Raw genomic sequence first — 21564 nt, 5'->3', positions numbered from 1 at the left:
ATTTTTCCCTAACAAACATCTCTTACATTGCATGGTAAAATCCACATAAACTTTTCTTGTTTATTATTTCATTACATTTACATACCCAAAATTCATGCCGCAAATTCTGCTCTCAAATCAAACACCCTAATAATACAATTGGAGCCACACTTAATTTCCCTGCTATAAGCTTAGCATGAAGGATTCCATTAGCCTTAAACAAATTCCCTATGTTACCTTTAACCTATGAATTCAGCCAATGTGGACTTAATATTTATTTGATCTTGAATCTGGTATACTATGTGTCCACTGGTTTTTGCCCATGATAGATAGTAAATCCAAAGCTCTGTGCCACCATTCTCCAATCCCAGCTCACAGCAAAAGCCACTGTAGCTACCACTGCCAACACTGTGAGGCAGGTTGTTAGCTCTGCAAACCTTCTTGGTGGTCCATTCTACCTGTTTGAAGCCAATCTGTCAGGCTTAGAATCTTCAGATGGTTCCACCATGAAAAGGTCTAGACCAAAGTTCAGAAAATAGAAGACAATCAACTTTAACCTTGTTTCTCAATGCAATAAGTCTCCCTTCCTGAAAATAATAAATCCTTCAATCCTCAATCTCAATCTCCTATCCACTACTATACTAATTTACTTATTACACCCTATTTTCTTCCTCATCCTTGGGATTTTCTTCATTCTCAACACTTTCTGCTGCTTCTAGGAACCACATTCTAAACAAATTCTCTTGAACCTTTCTGGGTCTCTGCTACCATTTCAAAATTGTTCCACTTCTGCCATCAATGAACAGCATACAAGATCTGGCCATATTTTCACCCTTGATCCTCTTTTCTTTGAGGCCATCTGCCTGCCAACCCACCCACCATCTACCAAGGGCCTAATTTCCAGTAATCCTGACGCCCTAAACTTAAGGCAGCTTCCTTAAGTACACCTTCATCTTTCCATCATAAAGATCAACATATAACCATGCTAGAGTTGATAAAGGATTTAAGAAAAGTGAAAATAAACTGAAAGTCATGGAAGAATCCAGAGATAATGAGGGAGGACTAGTAAAAGACTTTATGAAAGCACTCCTGGGGCCCCTAGTTTGAATTGGTGATGATTAATTCACTACACTGGATAATAATATCCTAGCTCAATGTCATAATCTAAAACAGCCTAATTTTTCTGTTAAAAAAATCATTGTGGCATACATATGTGTTTTTTAAAAATAAATGCCTTTTTTGGGGAGAGGGTATAGTAAAAGGTACAGATGTTTCTTGTTCTGGGGTTTTACCCTGGTATGTGTGTGAGGGGGTGTTTAGGAGGGTGTTCCTTTGCTATGGAACAATGACTTCATATCCACAGAAATACCTCAGCTGACTTGAAATCTCTGGAAATGAGATGCAAAGTAAATCAGAAAATTTTCTTTAAACTTCTGTTGAGGTGATTCTAAGTAATTTACAGTCCTTTTATGTAAACATAGTCAATATAATAGAATATTGCAATGCCTGAAAGCAGACATGATAGCTTTGCAAGTACTAGGACAACATAAAAATCAAAATATCAATATGATGACTTTGTAACAATCCCTGTCAATGGTATTATGTTTAATTTTTTCTTATGGTTGGCTCTCTACTCTAAAGAGCATAATGGGAAAGATGGACTTTAAAATTGCTTTGTAAATTAAACCAATTCACTCATTCATTCCCTCATTCAACAAGTATTTAGTAAGCACCTACTATGTGCCAGGAACTGGATTATATGCTGAGAAAACAATGGTGAACAAAAACAAATGGGTTCCCTTCGTCATGGAACTGACAGTCTATTAGGAGAGACAGACAATTTCATTATTAAATAAATGTATAATTATAAACCATTATAATCCTGATACAGCTCCAACATTAATGCAAAAGAATAAATTAAGTCACTGCCTAAAAATAGATTTTTTTCATAATTCTGAAATAACTATAGCTTTTATTACACAATACTCTATAAATCATAAAAAAATTTGGGGGGGGGTAAAGAACTTATTGAAATACATATAAGAAATTATTTACTCAAATCTATTTTATAGGTGTTATTTATAAATGACTAATATTTCCTCATTTGAGGAAGACCAAGATATATGTGTGTGTTTTCAAGTGTGATGTAACCCATATGATCTATACCTCTCCTACAGAGATACAGCTCCAAAACATACATGTGCAGATTCCTTAAGAACTAGAATCATTTTTATCTCATGCACTGGTATATAGCTAGCACTTACAATAGTACTTGCCATGTATTAAGATGTGCTTGACAATTTTTGAATGAACAAATGAATGAACAATAGGAGTTGACAGTTAAAGATGATATGAGACAAGCATATTTGACCCAAAACAACAATTTGAACTACATGTATTGCCAAAAATTAGTGTGTAGGGGCACACAGCTATAAATTCCAATTGATATGATTCTGAAGCCCACTTTAAATAATTCTAAATTAAATGTCCAGCTGGCAATCAACTCTAGCTAACACAATCCTACTCCATTCACACCATGCTAACTGTCAAGCTATCCTTTACTATACTTTCTGTTCTTTCTACAGATAACATTTTTATTTTTTATTTTAGATCTTCAAATGGCTTTTTTCTTACTTCAAATCCCAATGTCACCTATAAGAGGTGACAACTTTCACAACCACCCACTTCTATATAGACCACTCCCTCCTTCTCCACACCCTTTCCCTGCTTTATTTTTCTTTCTAACAATGACACACTATATAACATCACTGTTGATTTCCTCCACACTAGATTGTCAGTTCCCTGATGGCTTATTTCTATATCTGCAATGCAGAGACAGTGCCCAGCTATACTACTCCTCAATATTTATCCTAAAGAGTTAAAGTCAGCATATTATAGCAATACATGCATACCCAAGTTTATAGCAGCACAATTCACAATAGCCAGGGTATAGAACCAGCTACGTGTCTGTCAACAGATGAATAAAGAAATGTAGCATGCATACACAATGAAGTTTTATTCAGCCATAAAGAAGACAAAATAAGTCAGATTCTGAAAGTTGAGGGTTGTATGTTTTTTCTCATATGTGAAAGCTAGAGGGAGGATAAAGAGAAAAAAGAGGGCAGGGGAAGGAATCTCATGAAAATAGAAGGGAGGATCAGTAGAGTAGAGGAAGGGGACAGGGCAAGAGAGGAGGGAAGGAAAAGGGGAGATCCTGGGGAATAAAACTGGACCAAATTAAGTTTTGTGCATACAAGAATATTCCACAATGAATCTCCCTATTATAAGGCACCAATAAAAAATTTAAGAACTAATAAATACTATAAAAACATTTTGAGGGGCTGAGATTGTGGCTCAGCAGTAGAGTGCTCATCTAGCACATGTGAGGCCTTGGGTTCGATCCTCAGCACCACATAAGAAAAATAAATAAAATAAAGGTATTGTGTCCAACTACTTCTAAAAAATATAAATATTAAAAAAAATTTTTTGAAAAGAAAATATAAAATTGTAAGTATATAACTGCATAGAATTCAAAACACAGTAACTTGAGGGGATGAATATAAAGTCAGTTACAGAATACTTGCCTAGCATTGGCAAGATTCTGGTTTCTATATCCAGCACAGGGCCCAGGGACACACACATACGACACAGTAACTTGAACTCTGTATTTAGCATGAGTAAGTCTAACTTAAAAAAAAGGAGGGGAAAAAAAAAAACTATACATTTAAAAAGCATATCCAGTAGATTAATAAGTATGGGCTAGAAAAATGTTCTATTAAATGAAAAGGAAAATAACATGTATTCTGTTTAAGTTACAAACTTCTGATATTGAACATTTCTAAATTACTAAGAGTCACCAAGAAGAGATGTCAAGTTCAACTTATATGCACAATAATTTTCAGGATAAATTCTTTAAAGTTCATATCTCATACAAATATAGACCAAAAAAAAAACTAGGACTGGAATTGCTCAATCACATTCCAAAAGGTTGCTTTTGGTTTTCTTGAAAACAAGATACTACTATAGATCTATAATCTAAGAAAGTAAACATATTTTCTCTTCATTACAGAAAAAAAATGTGGTTTCGTGAGCAATAATCAATTGTTATATATTTGCGCAGGGTGTATGTGTAAATGAACAAATCTTTAATACATATCAGAATAAAGCCTATATAATAAGCCTATAATAGTCTATAGATATGTCATATTTCAAGGTCTTGTATTTCATGGCACCAGATATGATTCAGGCTTATCTCAATCCACATGATAATGATCAGAAAAGCTGATTATTTTAAGGGCGAGATTACATATCAATGTATTTAATAATCAATCTTAAACACATCTCATACTTCTGTGGACATTTTTCTACATGATATCAAACAATTCAATCTAATAATATGACTTTATTTCTACATGACTGAAATACCTACATCAAATAAAACCCAGATTTCCAAATTATCTAAATTCCATTTGAATTTTTGAGGCAACATACCAGGAGATAGAATACTAGGCTTATTAGGAATAAGGTGAAAACTAGATATGTTACTTACTAACTCTGTATGACCTGGGACAAATTGATTCACTTCTCTGAGCCTTAGTTAAAAACTCATGTATATAATAAAGCGAATCTCACCATCGTGTATACATATGCAAGACTGAGGTCCTAACTAGAATGTAATGTATTCCATGTTCATATAAGTAAATTAAAATAGATTCTATTGCCATATAAAACTAAAATGAATTTTTAAAAAATACAAATGCTTAATATTTGGAAAAAATGCAAATAAGCAAGATTAAGTAAATAAAAATTGCTACAATCTCAAAATAAAAAACACCTCATGGAAAATAAGGCAATATCTAAGTTAAAGGCTTGTAAAAATCAAAGGTGAAGCTTACTCAGTAAATGTTTTCAAAAGTAAGGAGGGATTAAAACTTAACCAGAAGTTCTCAGTTCTTATTTTCTCTCCTTTCCCTGACTTCTGGCAAGTTTTTGGCTTGTGTACTTTTCCCCCTTGGCTACAGTGGGAAAATAATGTATTAAAATTGCTGAATAGATCATATGAGTTAATGATATGCAAGTACTATGCACACAAAAAATCACAATCCTACTGGAAAAAAACTTCATTCTCGATAGAAAAGCCAAGTAGGCAGAAAAGATTAAAGTATCCTGACATATGAAATTTTATATTTATATAACACACTTTCAAATGCCAAGTACACCTCATATTAATTACTGTGAAATTATTTCTTCCACTAAACTAGTACCTTCTTAAAGACAGGATATCACCTCTGTTTCCTCAATGGCAATATATTGTCAGGCATAAAGATGATGCTCAATAAACACGTGGGTTAAGGTATGCTACATTTAGCCTTCCTGTTATATAAGCAATAACGTACAGAAGTAGAAGAATTACCATTTTCTTTCCGTAATCTTGTTATGAACTTCTTCGGAGGTATTACTCCAACCTTTTTCTTCTGAGTGGCTATGCTATGGAAGAGATCTGCTAAGCAAGTAAGAAGGTTCTCCTTCTTCCTAGGCTGACTCTTGTATGCTAGAACTTTTTCCCGAAATGGACGACAAAAATAAAGTGCTTGAAGAACTGAATTGCAGTAGCAGGTATTCCCAAACTAGAACGAGGAGAAAAAAAAAAAAAGTTAAATTTAGGGCAATGCATTTCAAGAGAAAGAATTTTTCTATGATTAGTTAGAACAAAAGGGGAAGAAAGGGAACTCAAAATCCACATAAAAATATCTGAAAGCATAGAAATAATTATTTGGCAAATTAGCCATTTTAATATTAAATAGATGCTTTAGGCATCGATTTCAGGTTAAAAGTGAAATAAAATATATGCAATAAACTTGGACTCTATGAAAACTGATTTAAAACACTATATAGTTATAAACAAATATTAGTTAGGGCATAGGACTCTAATTTTTCCTTAAATTCCCATTGTTATAATGGCATACTAAACATTTTATATATTATACATTTTAAATAACTCATAAAAATTCTTTAAGAACAACACAAAAAATAAGATTTTTCTATTAAGTTCTGAGGCATAACCAAAATAAATACATTAAGCAAAAACATAAAACAAAAATTAACAAGATCCCTTGAAATGTTGAAAAGTCATCAACTGGCAATCTAACAACCCCTAAAAAGTCAGATTGCATGATTCTTGCTTTATAAGCATCAGTTAAAACCTGAACTATGGATCTATCTAAGGGGAGTATGTCTCTACATCTTACTGAACTTTAATTTCCTCCTCTTTAAAAATGCAGGGAGGGTTAACCCCACCTTATAAAGTAAAGCATAGTCTGATAAGTATTTATTACCTTATTTTTTGTATTAAGAGACATTGGCTCCAAAAATCAGTTAATAGAACACCCAAAAGTCAATTAACAAGGACTTGAGGAACACTTTAAAACTGGAACAAAAATAATTCTCAAATAATTTCTACAGAGTGAGATCACATATAAAGTTAAAAAACTAGATAACAAGATGGGGATGTAGCTCGGTGGTAGAGTGCTTGCCTAGTATGTTTATGTACAAAAAGCTTACTAGGTACCCCTATTAAAAAAAAAAAAGAAGAAAGAAACCATATCAGAGGAAAAAAAAGAGGAGGGCCCACACAGTAGTGCACACATGTAATCCCAGCAGCTTGGGAGGCCCTAAGCAATTTAGCAAGACCCTGTCTCAAAGGAGGAAGGGAGGAGGGCCACTGACCCAGTGGTTGAATATCCTGGGTTCAGTCCCTAGTACAAAATGGAAGGGGTGGGCCTCTTAAAATTGAAAATAAGCAGTAACAATGTAGAAAAATGAATTCTACTATCATGTAACTAACTAGAACAAATTAAAAAAATAAAAAAGAGAAAACAAGCAGTAATATAAGAAATCAAAAGATATCATCTAAGAATAAAAAGAACCACAAAGAAATCTATTGATACCATTACTTGGAAATTAAAATACATATACAATAAAGTAAGCAAGAAATTATGTTTATACCCTTAGGAGCCAAACATTCTAATATAAAAGAAAAAAGGATACTGTAATAACAATCAGAGAAGTGAAAGCCCTGTAAATTTAAATTGGAAATATCTATATAAACTCATGCACACATGTGTGAATGTGTATGTAGTGTGCATGTGTGCTTTCAAACTCTATCCAATGGAAGGACAGGCAGGGAAGCAGTGAGCTTCCCCTTCACCCAGACTGTGATCTCTGAATACTTTTTCCTCCTTAAAGGAACCAGGATGCCTTGGAGTATGGCTGGATGGTATCTAAGACAAGAAATACACAATGTACAGGATTAGCCTGGGATCTATTTGTATGAATATAAGAATTAACTTTCACTCAAAAGAAATTACTGAAATGGATCCAGGAATTTAAAATGACATTATAAAGAAAAAAGGAATAAACCCTCATTAGTATCTATTAGAGGCTACAAACTATCATATACAATAGAAACATCCAAGTTTTACTTTGCCTTTTTTATAAGAACCACATTTCAGGGGCACTAAATAATTAATGAAAGAAATCTCATTTATAGGATTATTCCAACAAATAAAATGAGAAGAAATGGTTATAAATAATGGAGTAGGCAACAATTATCAACAGATGCTAACTAAAAGTATTAGGTTAAAGGTTGATGGGGATCCTTAAAACAGAGGGATCAACCCCCAATGCATTTTAGCATAAATGGCAGTGAATAAGTAATTTATTGTAACTTGTGATAAATCTCCTATGAAATACTCTTTACCGTAAAAAAAAAAAAAACACTAAACTTAAATCAAGTTTCTCTAAATATCTTATAAATTAGTACTATAATTTAGATAATGGAGGAACAAGCTAAACAATACCACAAAGAAGGAATAGGCCAAGTTTTAAAATGTTGGATAGTTCCAGGACAAATGATCAGGTTTCTGCACAAATCAGTTATGACACAGAAAAAGGCTGGGAAGAACTCAAGACACATCACATTCAAATCACAACAGTTACACACAGAATTTACCCAGATCCTGGGACTTGGGGGTTGTAGCTCAATGGTAGAGTGCTTGCCTAGCACATTTGAGGCACTGGGTTCTATCCTTAGCACCACATAAAAATAAATCAATGAAATAAAAGTATTGTGTCTATTTAAAAGAAAAAGAAGGAAGAGGGGGAGAGGGATTCACCCAGGTCCTGACCTGAACAAATCACCTATAAAAAGTTAGCTGGACCCTGTCTCATAATAAAAAACAAAAGTAAGAAGGGCTGCAGATGTGGCTCAGTGTTAAGCATCCCTGGTACCAAAAAATAAAATAAAATAAAAATAAAAAAAATTACCTGTAGACAAGAGAAGACATTTGAACGTGTACACTAGTACTAGATGATCTTGAGATAATCTTGATATGAGAATGAGAGGGTTACAATTTTAAAACATCCCTGTCAGTTGGAAGAGCATAATTTAAAAAAAAAACTTTATGCCCAAAATGACATAAATGACTAGGATTCTTCTTCTTGAAGGTTTGGGGGAAATAACTGGAAGATAATAAAGAAATTAGCCAAATACTGGTAACCATTAAAGCTAAACTGATGGGTTTATATGGGTATTCACATTACTCACCGCCTTTTGTTTCTAAAAAATGATTTTTAAGTGGTTTGTTTTGTTTTTAAATAAGCAATGTTACATGAATTTGTGTGTCATCCTTCAGCAGGGGCCATGCTAATCTTCTCTGTCTCGTTCCAATTTTAGTATATGTGCTGCCGAAGCAAGCGAGCACTAAGTGTTTAATCTTTGAGGTAAACTGTATCATCATGTGTCAAATTCATAGCAAATATAAGATATAACTAGTCTAAATTCAGAGGGAAGATGGAAACTAGGCACAGCCAATAATTCCATGGGAAAAAACCTCAAAAGCCCTGCTATCTCCAATGTCCTCCTGTCTGAACACGTTTTCTTCCACATATATTAAACCAATAGACCTCTCTACCCCAGTAAGAAGTACAGTATCAATAGAAATCTCAAATGAAAGCAGGACTTACTGAAGTTTTTGAAAACACTTGGGAGGGCATGACCTCTCCAGATGAGAATGTGTGACTTCACATTCGCACTGCTAGTCAAAACAAAGCACTGGTTTCAGAGAGAGATGCTGTAAAGGGTTTCTAGAGAAAGGCTAAAAGTGTGTGATCCTGACTTACTGATATTGGTGATCAGGTAACTCCGGATATACTTCAATAAAGCTTCCCCAGTGACTAAGCATAGCTACAATAGAATCTATACTCATAGGGCTGGGTTGTGGCTCAGTGGTAGAGCACTGCATGGCATGTGTGAGGCACAGGGTTCGATTCTCAGCACCACATAAATAAAGATCCACTGTCAACTAAAAAAATTTTTTTAAAAAGAATCTATGCTTATAAAAATTAATTTACCATTTTCCATTTTATAGTATAAATTCATCTGAAAAGTTTTAGCATTTATATTATAAACCTAAGGAATCTAATGACCAACAAACTTTGGTTCTGTCTTAAAAGAAAAGATAGAATTTCCATAATCTGGGCATCTTTATTAAAGAAAAGGAAATAGGGAAATCTAACATTAACTCCCATAGTAGGTAGATAAAAACAAAAGATATCAACTCAAAGTTATATCAGAACTATTATGATAGTGAAGAATGATCTACCCATAAAATATAAGCAGCAAATGGGGAAAGATAAAAAATTAAAAGGAATCTCTATTTTGTACAGATTGATGAAGTCAGCCTTGCACTACTGTCCACACAACCTGCTCATCTTCTGACTATAAAGCAACAGGTAATATTATAATCAATTCCCTTAAGTCCACTACTGTAGTCTTCTTTTACTTACTTTAATCAATCCCATTAAAGAAAAAGGATGAAACTATTATTTCTCCAGAATTAGATAACTTTCAGTCTTTTTAATAATTTTGAAACTTGTTTAATTGCCTTGCTTTTTAATATTAATTTTCATTCAAGTTCCTGAAACCTAAAAATCTTTCAAATGTATAGCTTTTATGCAAAAGGTATAGAATGATTTTCTTTCTACTCATTTCTAAACAAGACATAGCTTTAGAATTGAAACCTATCCTTTGTTATCTCAGCTGGTTTGAAGAACAAAGATGTAGCTACATTTAAAATCAGAGGAAGTAAATTGTAAAAGCTACCATCTTCTCAAGTTCTAGGCATTTCATTTTTCTTCCTTTTCTTTTCTTTTTTGATCTTTTTAAGGTGGACGGGGGTGCCTGGGATTGAACCCAGAGTCTTGCATATGATAAGCATATGCTACACCACTAAGCTACATCCCCAGCTTCTGACTACTGATTTTTCAATTGATGAGTGAATACAATCTCATCCTTTCAAATTGCCTTCTCCAAATCTTAAAAATTACACCACCACAAATATTTTTATCATATCTCCACCAGAAAGATTATTTGAGCTCATATCCCTAAAATATGTAATTATTTATAAAATATTTATGTACTACTATACTATGTATGTTTAAATATAAGAGTATAATTAAGATTAAATCGGCTGGGTGTGATGGTACATGCTGTAATCCCAGTGTCAGCAATGGCGAGGAGCTAAGCAACTCAATGAGACCCTGTCTCTAAATAAAATAGAAATAATAGGGCTGGGGATGTGGCTCAGTGGTCGAGTGGCCATGAGTTCAATCCCAGGTACCAAAATATATATATATAATATATATATATATATAATGGACATTTAAAGTTTTATCTTAAATTTATTATTTAAAAAAAACTTATTTCTACTAATTAACATTTAAATGAGAGTAATCAAACTGAGATGTTTGTTTGTAAACCATGGGTTTTAGATTTTAAAACAGTGGTTTGATTAGTAAAACTTAAGCTATCATTTGTAGATGAAAACAAACATTAGAAACTTAATAATTTTCTTCCTACACCCAATGGTTCATCTTACTTCACTTAGAGACAACCAATTAAACATCATGTTAACAGTATGACCTTTAAAAACTATTATAGGAGCCACTTTTTTTTTTGCCATTTATTTTTTTTCTCTTTTTTTATTTTATTAGTTGTTCAAAACATTACAAAGCTCTTGACGTCATATTTCATACATTAGATTCAAGTGGGTTATGAACTCCCATTTTTACCCCAATTACAGATTGCAGAATCACATCGGTTACACATCCACATTTTTACATGATGCCATATTAGTGACTGTTGTATTCTGCTACCTTTCCTATCCTCTATTATCCCCCCTCCCCTCCCTTCCCATCTTCTCTCTCTACCCCATCTACTGCAATTCATTTCTCTCCTTGTTTTTTTCCCCATTCCCCTCACAACCTCTTATATGTACTTTTGTATAACAATGAGGGTCTCCTTCCATTTCCATGCAATTTCCCTTTTCTTTCCCTTTCCATCCCACCTCATGTCTGTTTAATGTTAGTCTTTTCCTTCTGCTCTTCCTCCCTGCTCTGCGCTTAGTTGCTCTCATTATATCAAAGAAGACATTTGGCATTTGTTTTTTAGGGATTGGCTAGCTTCACTTAGCAAATTCTGCTCTAATGCCATCCATTTCCCTGCAAAATCCATGATTTTTGTCGTTTTTTAGTGCTGCGTAATACTCCATTGTGTATAAATGCCACAATTTTTTTTATCCATTCATCTATTGAAGGGCATCTGGGTTGGTTCCACAGTCTAGCTATTGTGAATTGTGCTGCTATGAACATCGATGTGGCAGTATCCCTGTAGTATGCTCTTTTAAGGTCTTCAGGGAATAGTCCGAGAAGGGCAATAGCTGGGTCAAAGGGTGGTTCCATTCCCAGCTTTCCCAGGAATCTCCATACTGCTTTCCAAATAGGCCGTACCAATTTGCAGTCCCACCAGCAATGTACAAGAGTACCCTTTTCCCCACATCCTCGCCAGCACTTGTTGTTGTTTGACTTCAGAATGGCTGCCAATCTTACTGGAGTGAGATGGTATCTTAGGGTGGTTTTGATTTGCATTTCTCTGACTGCTAGAGATGGTGAGCATTTTTTCAAGTACTTGTTGATTGATTGTATGTCCTCCTCTGAGAAGTGTCTGTTCAGGTCTTTGGCCCATTTGTTGATTGGGTTATTTGTTTTCTTATTGTTTAATTTTTTGAGTTCTTTGTATACTCTGGATATTAGGGCTCTATCTGAAGTGTGAGGAGTAAAAATTTGTTCCCAGGATGTAGGCTCCCTATTTACCTCTCTTATTGTTTCTCTTGCTGAGAAAAAACTTTTTAGTTTGAGTAAGTCCCATTTGTTGATTCTAGTTATTAACTCTTGTGCTATGGGCGTCCTATTAAGGAATTTGGAGCCCGACCCCAACAATATGTAGATCGGAGCCAACTTTTTCTTCTATCAGACGCAGAGTCTCTGATTTGATATCAAGCTCCTTGATCCATTTTGAGTTAACTTTTGTGCATGGCGAGAGAAAGGGATTCAGTTTCATTTTGTTGCATACGGATTTCCAGTTTACAGGAACCACTTTTGAAGAAGTGCAACTTCTTCCACTGTCCCCAAGCTGGACCCCAACCCACCACTCTCAATTCACCCAAGTGGACCAAACTTGAGCAGCTGATCCAAAATCAGGCTTTCAGTATGCTCAAGAACAACTCCTCAGCCCACACTCATTCTGCGGCCCCATGCTTTCCTGTGGAAACTGACTTCTCCATGCAAATTCTGTCAGGCTGTTCATCACAAGCCCTTTCACAGACCCTGCAACAGATGTGACATTTATTCAATCTAGTCAGAATACCTGGACAAGAAATCCATCACTGAGTTTGATACAGGTACTCTCTGTGATCTCTGACAACCCAAATCTTAAGTAGACTATCGCTGTGAAGTGGAGAGAAACTAGATGAGAATAAACTCAATGCCTTCATCAACTTTATAACCAAAATAGAAAACTTCATTTTATTTCTCTATCTTCTCCATAATGAACCCTGCTCCAACAAATGACTAGGAGGAATTCAAATTAAATGGCCTTTTATAACATGGTCTGGGAAGAAAATCAAAAGATCCTCTGGGAGGGAGGAGGACATTCCATAGGAGCCTCACAAGTCAATTTACTGAGACCAACATACATACACATACACATACACACATACACATACATATATATTGGGGCCTAGTTGGATGAGAATATTATAATAAAGAACTATATAGTAAAACAATGAAAGAAGGGTATTCAAATAGTTCAAATCACTACCAACGATACTAAAATACAGTCATGTGCTGCTTAACACAGAGGATATATTCTGCAAAGTGCACTGCCAGGTGATTCTGTCACTATGCAAGCACCAAAGAACATATTTAACACAAACCCTGATGGTGCAGGTCAATCATCTGAAGTTGCCTCTTGATGCAATCAAGAGACAAAGTAAACAAGATGTATGAGACTGCTGCCAGCAAAATCCAGCATACTATTTTACTGTCAACTTTTGTGTTCCTAAAATTCCTAAAATTATGACTAAAAGTGTAGTAAGTACATAAACCAGTTAACAGTCAATTTATTTTTAATATCAAGTATTATATTTTCCACATACTGGGTTACATTTTTATGCTGTTAGCAGTGCAGCCAATAAGTTGGTTAAAACCAGTATCACCATGGATGGGTAAGCAATGTACTGCATTATATCACAGATATAGCTAGGTAGGCAATAGAATTTTTTAGCTGCATTATAATCTCCTGAGACCAATTTCATAAATAACATCCATCCTTGACCTGTATGCTGTTCGTTCTTGACCAAAATATCATACAGCATGTCTGCAAGTACTAACCAGATACAAGGAGGCAATCTGACTTATCAGATTAAAGCAATGTTTTCAAAAACTTTAGATAACTATATAAACAACTGGCATGTAAGGGGGATGTTTCACAGCCAGAAAAGGTTCCTTTGCCTATCCAAAGGTCCTTAAGCCAAACTACTATTTCTCTTCTCTGACTTCCAATAATATTAGAAATATTAATGAATATTTGGATATATCAATAGAAAATAGATAAGCAGTGAGTGGTGCACGCCTGTAATCCCAGCAGCTCAGGAGGCTTAGGAAGGGGGATCAAAAGTATAAAGCCAGCCTCAGCAACATAGTGAGGCCCTAAGTAACACAGTGAGACCCTGTCTCTGTATAAAATATTTTTTAAAAGGTGGGGGGGCTGGGGATGTGGTTCAGTGGTTAAGTGCCCCTGGGTTCAATCCCCAGTACCAAAAAAATTAGATAAACCAATAGAAAACCACACTCTATGTATGACATAAATTATAGTAATAGATATAGGATCTACCACTCAATAAGAATTAGCTGGAGAAAAATAATTAGCTGCCATAAAAGTTATTATCTATGAAAATACTCTTCCAAGATAAAAACACATGCAATTGAAACTAAAGGAAAACAGGTTGTCATTAATGCTCATAGTAACACTATTTAATTTTATGCTAAGTCAATTAAACTATAACTATCTTTTCTTCTCTCCACTAAAAACCAAACAAAATAAAACGGCCCAAATACATGCTCCCAAAGTTCCCAAAGGCAATGCTTTTGAGAGATCCTACCACTCACTGGCTAAAAAAAGGGATATAATCAGGCAAATTTAACAGCACCTTTCTGTATATACTTTTTATAAAAGAAATTAAGCCTGGAAATGTACAACTAGATATCAACAGATTGATGAAACAAATATATATACTCTTCACTTTAACAAAATCCAGTTGTTAGAAAAGATCAACCACAAAGTTTCCTAAAGCACCTACATACCGTTATTGTTTATAATGCCATTTGGCAGACAGGTAAAAGGACAGGATGAAAATGACTTAAAATGTTGACCTCTGATTTAACTAAGGCACTCTCCCCCGAAAAAAGTTATAACCTTGAGTTAAGTAGTGTGATAACCTTCAAATAAAGGGATAGGTAAGAGAAGAAAGAACATGGCGATAATTCAGAAGCTGAAAAATAAAGACTTATAGAGGGGCTGGGGTTGTGGCTCAGAGAAAGAGCACTCCCATAGCATGCGTGAGACACTGGGTTCAATCTTCAGCACCACATAAAAATAAAATAAAGGTACTGTGTCCACCTACGACTAAAAAGATAAATTTTTTAAAGACTATTATAGAGAAATGGTTAAAGGCAAAGAACACAATTGCAAAGAAGCCTGACAGTATAAATCAAAGTTAATCCCACTACCACTTCAGCACATGTCCTCTGGTGACTAATTACTTTCTGAGCACATTCAAGGCACTCATCCATCTGTAATAGATGGTCCCGAGAGATCTCAGGATTTTGTGTAATAACAAGATGTAAAAACCAGAAATTATATTTTGTTAAAAAAAAAAAAATCAGCTGGGCATACTGGCACATGCCTGTAATCCCATCGGTGCAGGAGGCTGAGGCAGGAGGATCATGAGTTCAAAGCTAGCCTCCCTCCAAGGCACTAAGCAACTCAGTGAGACTCTGTCTCTAAATAAAATATAAAATAGGGCTGGAGATGTGGCTCAGGGGTCAAGTGCCCCTGAGTTCAATTCCTGGTTAAAAAAAAAAAAAATCGTGAAATGAAATTAATCTCTCTGAGGAAGAAAATCAAGTTTCCTCTGGTGGTTGTCTCTTCCTAACTTTATTCCCTCTGCTTCTCTTGGTTTTACTATTACTTGGCTTTTTGGAAACACAAACACTGCCCTTTGTATAGACTGATGCATGGGGAGTAATAAAAAGGATGCCTTTTACAAAATCCTTATTTTATGTAATTAACACTAGTATTACTGAATGTCAGTTTAATGAGAATGTACTAGTACTACTGATCATCAGTGATACTGAGATCATATTATGTTAAAAACAGCAGAAAAATATTTTATCAGCTTAGAACTCATTTTATCTAATTATTTCTAAGATTGATTTTACTTGTTCTCAGGCTATCTGTAAAAAAAAATAGCTGGGTATAAAATGAAGAAACTGAAATATTTACATGGGAGAAAATTAAACAGGCTTTGTTATACAAAGTATTCTTGTTCCAAAGAAAATAAGCTCTTCTGGGATACTACCTTAGTCTATTTTCTACTGCTATAACTGAATCCTACAGACTGGTAATTTATAAAGAAAAGATGTTTATTTGACTGTTAGTTCTAGAGGCTGGGAGACCCAAGCATGGTGCCAGCGTTTGGTAAAGGTCTCCATGCTCCATCATCTGAGGGCCAAAAACGCAAGCAAGTACACAAGACAGAGGGAGGACAGAGGCCAAATGTCCCCTTTTATCAGGATACAACTAGCCCACTCCCACAATAACCAACCCACTCCCAAAGTAAGGGCAATAATCCATTCATGAAGGCTCTTAGTCACCTCCTTAACATCCTACCTCTCAACACTATTAAAATTGCAATTAAATTTCAAACAGGAGTTTTATAGAAATTAGTACAATTTAAAACACATATTAGCTTTGGAGTCTAAATCTAATAAAAGTGGTTAGTCATAGGGAAATAATAATGAGAGGGTTTTGCCATCCCCAGAATTTAAATGAGGCTTTTGATCACTAGACAGTTCTGTTCATAAGCATATCTATAAGCATGAACAATTTAAACATTAGAAGTAGAGGCCAGACTTCTTGTTAAATAAGAGAAATTTTAAACCATATCACTTAACTCTACTTCTTGTGAAATCCCAGTAAAATGATAGTAAAGGGATATTAGGTAAAAACTCAAAAGTCCAAAGACTGCAATAAAGAAAACAACTACAGACTACAGAGGTCAGCAAACTTCAGTAGAAGGCAGACAGGAGGGAAAACGAATCCCAAGTGCCTGGAAGGGGGAGAGAAGTGAGAAAGTAGATTGACACTTGAAGGCTTAGGAACTGGGAGTGAAAGGTGTCTTAAAAACACAAATCCACTTTAAGCCTTCTTTCAGTGCTGCAGAAGACAATTGTAGGTTTAGTCTCTACAGAAGCTGAGCAAGAGCCTTTCGGTTCCATGACAGAGGACTGCAGAGAGATACACTGAATAGCAAAGAGTATTAATAAAACCTAGAATTAAGCTACTTCTAGGCATATAGTGGAGGAATCCTCCCAACAGAAGGGGAAGAAAGCCTCAGAAAAATGGTCTCTAGTACTGAAAAGGGAAGGGGACAAAGTAGCTCAGGAGCTTTTTTTTTTTTTGTTAAAGCCCTTTTTGCTAGGAAGTTACCCTAGAGTGAAACCTATGCTGAACAAGCACCAACCTAATGCACAAAGCCTCCAATCAGCTTCTCAGAATAGCACTTTTCTACATGAATAAAACTTAGGGAAAGCTTAATAAATAAAACAGCTTAAAACAGGGAAAAGCTCAGAGGTCTCAAAAATAATCCTGTAATCATAATAGAAATCTCAGCAATGATATCCAGAGAAAAATAATAACATCACCTTTGCAAAACACTTAAAAATAAAAGTAACATTCTAAGAAATAAAAAGTGCAGAGTTTGGGGGGAAAAAGCAGAATAAACTATCTAAAATGTAGAACAAAAAGGCGAATGATCAAAATGGGAGCAAAATAAGCAACTGGAGAAATCAAGTCTAAACATTTCAACATGCAACTAACAGGATATCTAAAAAGCAGAAAGGAATTATATTGACAGGGAGGAAATTAGCCAAATAACAGTATCAGAAATATTCTAGAACTGAAGAAAATGAGTCTTTAGTCTAAATGGGACCATAAATACCCATCACAATAATGGGGAGGGAGACACAGACACATCATCAAACTATAAAATATTATAGATGATGAAAATGCTAAAAGCCCCAAGAAGTTTTAAAACAAAAAAGTCACATTCAGAAGACATCAAGAATCAGAATGATATCAGACCTTTTGACAGGAAGAAGCCAAAAAGCAAAAGTAATGCCTTAAAAATTCTGGGAATCCATACCTAGCCATAACAATAACCGAAAAAATTTTAAATATACATTACATCAAAGTTTATCCCCCATGCATATTTCTTAAAGAAGCGATTTCAGAATGTGTTCTACAAAGCCAGGAAGAAAATCAAACAGGCAAACAGGGAATCTAAGAAAAAAGGAAAAGGTACAGGGAACATCTAGAGTGGGGGAAAAGACTTCCAGGCAGGCACAGGGTCCACCCAGCAGGAACAGGACAGAAGGATCCAGAGCAAGGGAATCTGAGTACTGAGAATTTATCTGGTGGGTAGGACTCAGTGTAAACTGGCGGTGAGATCTGTTCAGCGGTGGTGGGTATTTTATTTGTATATTTTAGTTCTGTTGATGACTTTGGGAAGAACAAACAAAAATTAAGAACATAGAAAAATAAAGTATGGATTACTAGGTTCTAAGAAAACAAAGTCATTCAAAAGGGAAGAAAATACAATCATGTATAACTTAGCTCAAACACTGAACACTGGGGCTGAGGCTGGGACTCAATGGTAGTACACTCACCTAGCATGTGTGAGGCATTGGATTCAATTCTCAGCACCGCATATAAAATGAATGAAATAAAAGTCCATCGACGTCCAAAAAATATTAAAAAAAAAAAAAAAACACTGAACACTGGCTAAACTAAAAATTACTATATAAACATATAGAAGAAGAAAGTGAAATTTTAGGTAGAGGAGAGGACAAAATTTCTGAAATCAATATATTTATTGGGGGGAGGGGCAGCAGTATAAGCACTTTATTCAGAACATTACAAGAAGTTTTAGAAAAGAACCAGCTGAAGGAGTAATGAGCAGCCTGCTCTGTGGAGGGGAAAGAAGGATAGGGACTGTGGATTCTTCCTTACAAACTCTATACACAAAGCACACGCAGATGATTCCCAAAGCAAGAGGGAAACTCCAAGACAAATTCATCTCATACACATCCTAATTACATACTCATATTTAATGAAACACCAATTTATTCAATAGAACCCATTACCAGTTTTTGTAAAACTGGTAATTTTTAAAACATTCTCTATGGCTCCACCTAACAGGATATACAACAGTATTAAATAAACTAACACAACAATTATATAACAGATATGTGGTAATCTCCAATGATTCAGAATCAACAACATTCAGGGTTAAAAATTCTAAAGTTTTTCCAGAATTTTAATAATGCATAATTACAATTATTACCACAAAGATAGGAATGCATACTTTCCCTTTACTTTGCACCTTCATATATATCTAGCTAGCACTGGTTATGCCAGAAGTAAACTAACAAATACCCTTTGGATGCATGGAGGCATTTACATAGCTATATTTATGTACCTGTACATGCATACTATATTTCTAGTTAAATAATTCTCAAAAAAAAAAAAAAAATCAAGAGATCACCTGGTCTACACCATAGATGCAAGTTTGGTTACGAGAAACTTTTTTCACAAAATAGGAAAAATGAAGCTAACAAGAAACTATTCTAAAACTTCAGGCAACTTTCCTTTCCATTCATCATTTTACAACTGTAAATCAAGTCTCTTGGCATCAAATTCTAATAATACCAATCATCATTTTTTCTGTAATAAATTATTCTTAACTGGCTTCCAAACATGATTCTGAAAGCTAAGTATCAATGGATACTTACATTGACTAATCCAAAATAGTGCTCATTTACTGGAAACTGTTCTGGACCAATCTCTTTCTCTAATGCCGAGGCATTGGCGCCCTGTAAAATGAAAATTTTAAAAAAAATCTTAGTACTTACAGCATTTCCATAACCTTGTCCAATTATATAGGCATTACAGAGATATCCTTTAAAAGACTGCATCTATTCTCCTATCATACTAACCTCACATTATTGAAAGAAAATGAAGGATGATATTGAAGAGAAGAATAACGGTTTTTAATATGACTGAAAACTAGCTTACAGGAACTTTGCCATGAAACCAAAACCTCAGTCAAGGAATTTTATTCCTAATGTGTTCCTTTTCTCTAAGTATGAATGAAAGCTCCTACTGAATCATGTATTCAAACAGGAGCAGAATTTGATAGTAGCCATCTCAAGAGCTGAAACTTTGTGAAATGAAATAAGCACTTATGCAATGGGCTAGCAATTCTGTAGGCTAATAAGTTTTTAACTGAGAAGTTTTCACCCAGAGTCAAAGGTAGCAAGAATGTTGATTGCAATATCATTTATGACTCAAGAACTGACCATTGGGGAAAGAGATTTATAAGATCTGACAACATACTACATGGAAAAGCCAGAATTTTTAAAAAAAATAGACTTACACAGACGTATATGAATAAATTTCAAGAATGTAATTAAATTTTAAAAATTAACAAAACACTATTCTATCTATCTACACACATTCAACACATCTGAGTGCGTGTTAGAAGAGGAATGGGACATGGAATTGGAGATGGAGGACAAGAAGGAAAAAATAAAATAAAATCCAATAAAAGAACCTTCCACAATGTGCCATGGCCTTAAAAGTAGGATCAACTCAGTTCTGTGCACCTGAGGTCCCCGAAGAACTTGTGAAAGTGAGAAGGAAGAACCAAGGCCAAGAGCACCAGTCTAGATAATCACACATATGAATACCACTACCTGGACTCTCAAAGAAGTTCGAAAGGGAAATGAAAGCAATTCTGAGAATGAGAAAACTCTAGATATATTTATCTTGAAAATTCCCAAGAAAGCATACTACCAGGTAAATACAAACCTACCCCTACCCCCTCCCCGCAAAAAAAAAAAAATTCTACAAATGACACCTGAAAGAGTTATACAGACCCAGCACACACAACCTGCCTTCTCCACTCACTGGGCATGGTTAACAACACATCAGTGCTCAGAATCTCACATCTGCTGCTTCCTTACTGAGCTTGCTCCTGAACCAGGGAAGCCCAAACCTTTGTTAGGCACCTGTCGTCAACTTCCTGACAGGTCCAGACTGAAAATAAGCATGGATTAAAGGTACCTGATGAGTTGGTGGTCAAGTCCCACCAAAATATTTCCTCTAATATCCTTCAGCTAACAGGCACTTGTTATATAAAAGGATAACATCTTAAATTTTGAATTTAGAAATTACTTTTGGTTTTACGTAAAATCTTGATGTTTTATGTAAAAATCTTGATATAATCACTAGTTAATGAATATAATTTATTTCTAAAACTGGGTATCAGTTCACATTTTATAACAACTACAATTATTAGAACCAACTTCAAAATGCACTGAGCAAAACTGGTGGAATGCTGTTAAGTCCTCCCCTTCCACTCCTGACAGCTCAAGCGCCTGCCACAAAACTTCCTAATGTATGTAGAAAATAATCAATAAACCCATGTTTTTACCACCTGTTCTTAAAAATTCAAATTGATAATATTATTCATTTGAATAAGTCAAACCCCTTCCCCACAAAAATAGAAGGAACTATCACATGAAATATACTTCAAAATGCACAGTGAATTTAACAAAATTATCTTATGTGTATATATAAATGCCCTAGGGCACTTCACCTTTATGGGTGTGTAGAAAGCACCAATCAAGAATGAATAATGGAGGAGCAAGAGGAGCAGTGGAGTGGAGGGGGTTAAGAGAGAGGAGACTGAAATGGAATGGGTCAGATTCCATGCATGTATGATTTTGTCAGGATAAACTCAGCTATTATGTATAACTATTATTACATAAAACATCAAGTATTAA

General features: G+C 34.9%; 1 protein-coding gene and 1 non-coding gene across 4 annotated transcripts in view; both read right to left on the bottom strand.

Moving 5' to 3' along the window:
• Nucleotides 1–21564, bottom strand: part of Usp12 (ubiquitin specific peptidase 12) — an 84878-nt gene that overhangs the window by 20118 nt on the left and 43196 nt on the right. The window contains exons 2-3 of one of the 3 annotated variants that reach the window (XM_027928931.2): nt 19510–19590; nt 5393–5606 (exon numbers count right to left, since the gene is read on the bottom strand). In XM_027928931.2, the coding sequence (XP_027784732.1) occupies nt 5393–5606; nt 19510–19590 (295 nt within the window). Of the gene's footprint in view, nt 1–1716; nt 1795–5392; nt 5607–19509; nt 19591–21564 lie in introns of those variants that run through there. The other 2 variants (XM_071611589.1, XM_071611590.1) reach the window with 2 other exon arrangements.
• On the bottom strand, nt 8631–8741 carry LOC114087502 (U6 spliceosomal RNA). Its single transcript, XR_003581837.2, has one exon. It is a non-coding gene; the product is annotated as a U6 spliceosomal RNA (small nuclear RNA).

Source organism: Marmota flaviventris, chromosome 4, assembly GCF_047511675.1.
Source record: "Marmota flaviventris isolate mMarFla1 chromosome 4, mMarFla1.hap1, whole genome shotgun sequence".
Taxonomy (NCBI): domain Eukaryota; kingdom Metazoa; phylum Chordata; class Mammalia; order Rodentia; family Sciuridae; genus Marmota; species Marmota flaviventris.
The sequence above is the reverse complement of the archived record's forward strand: the minus strand, read 5'-3'. Positions and strand labels throughout refer to the sequence as shown.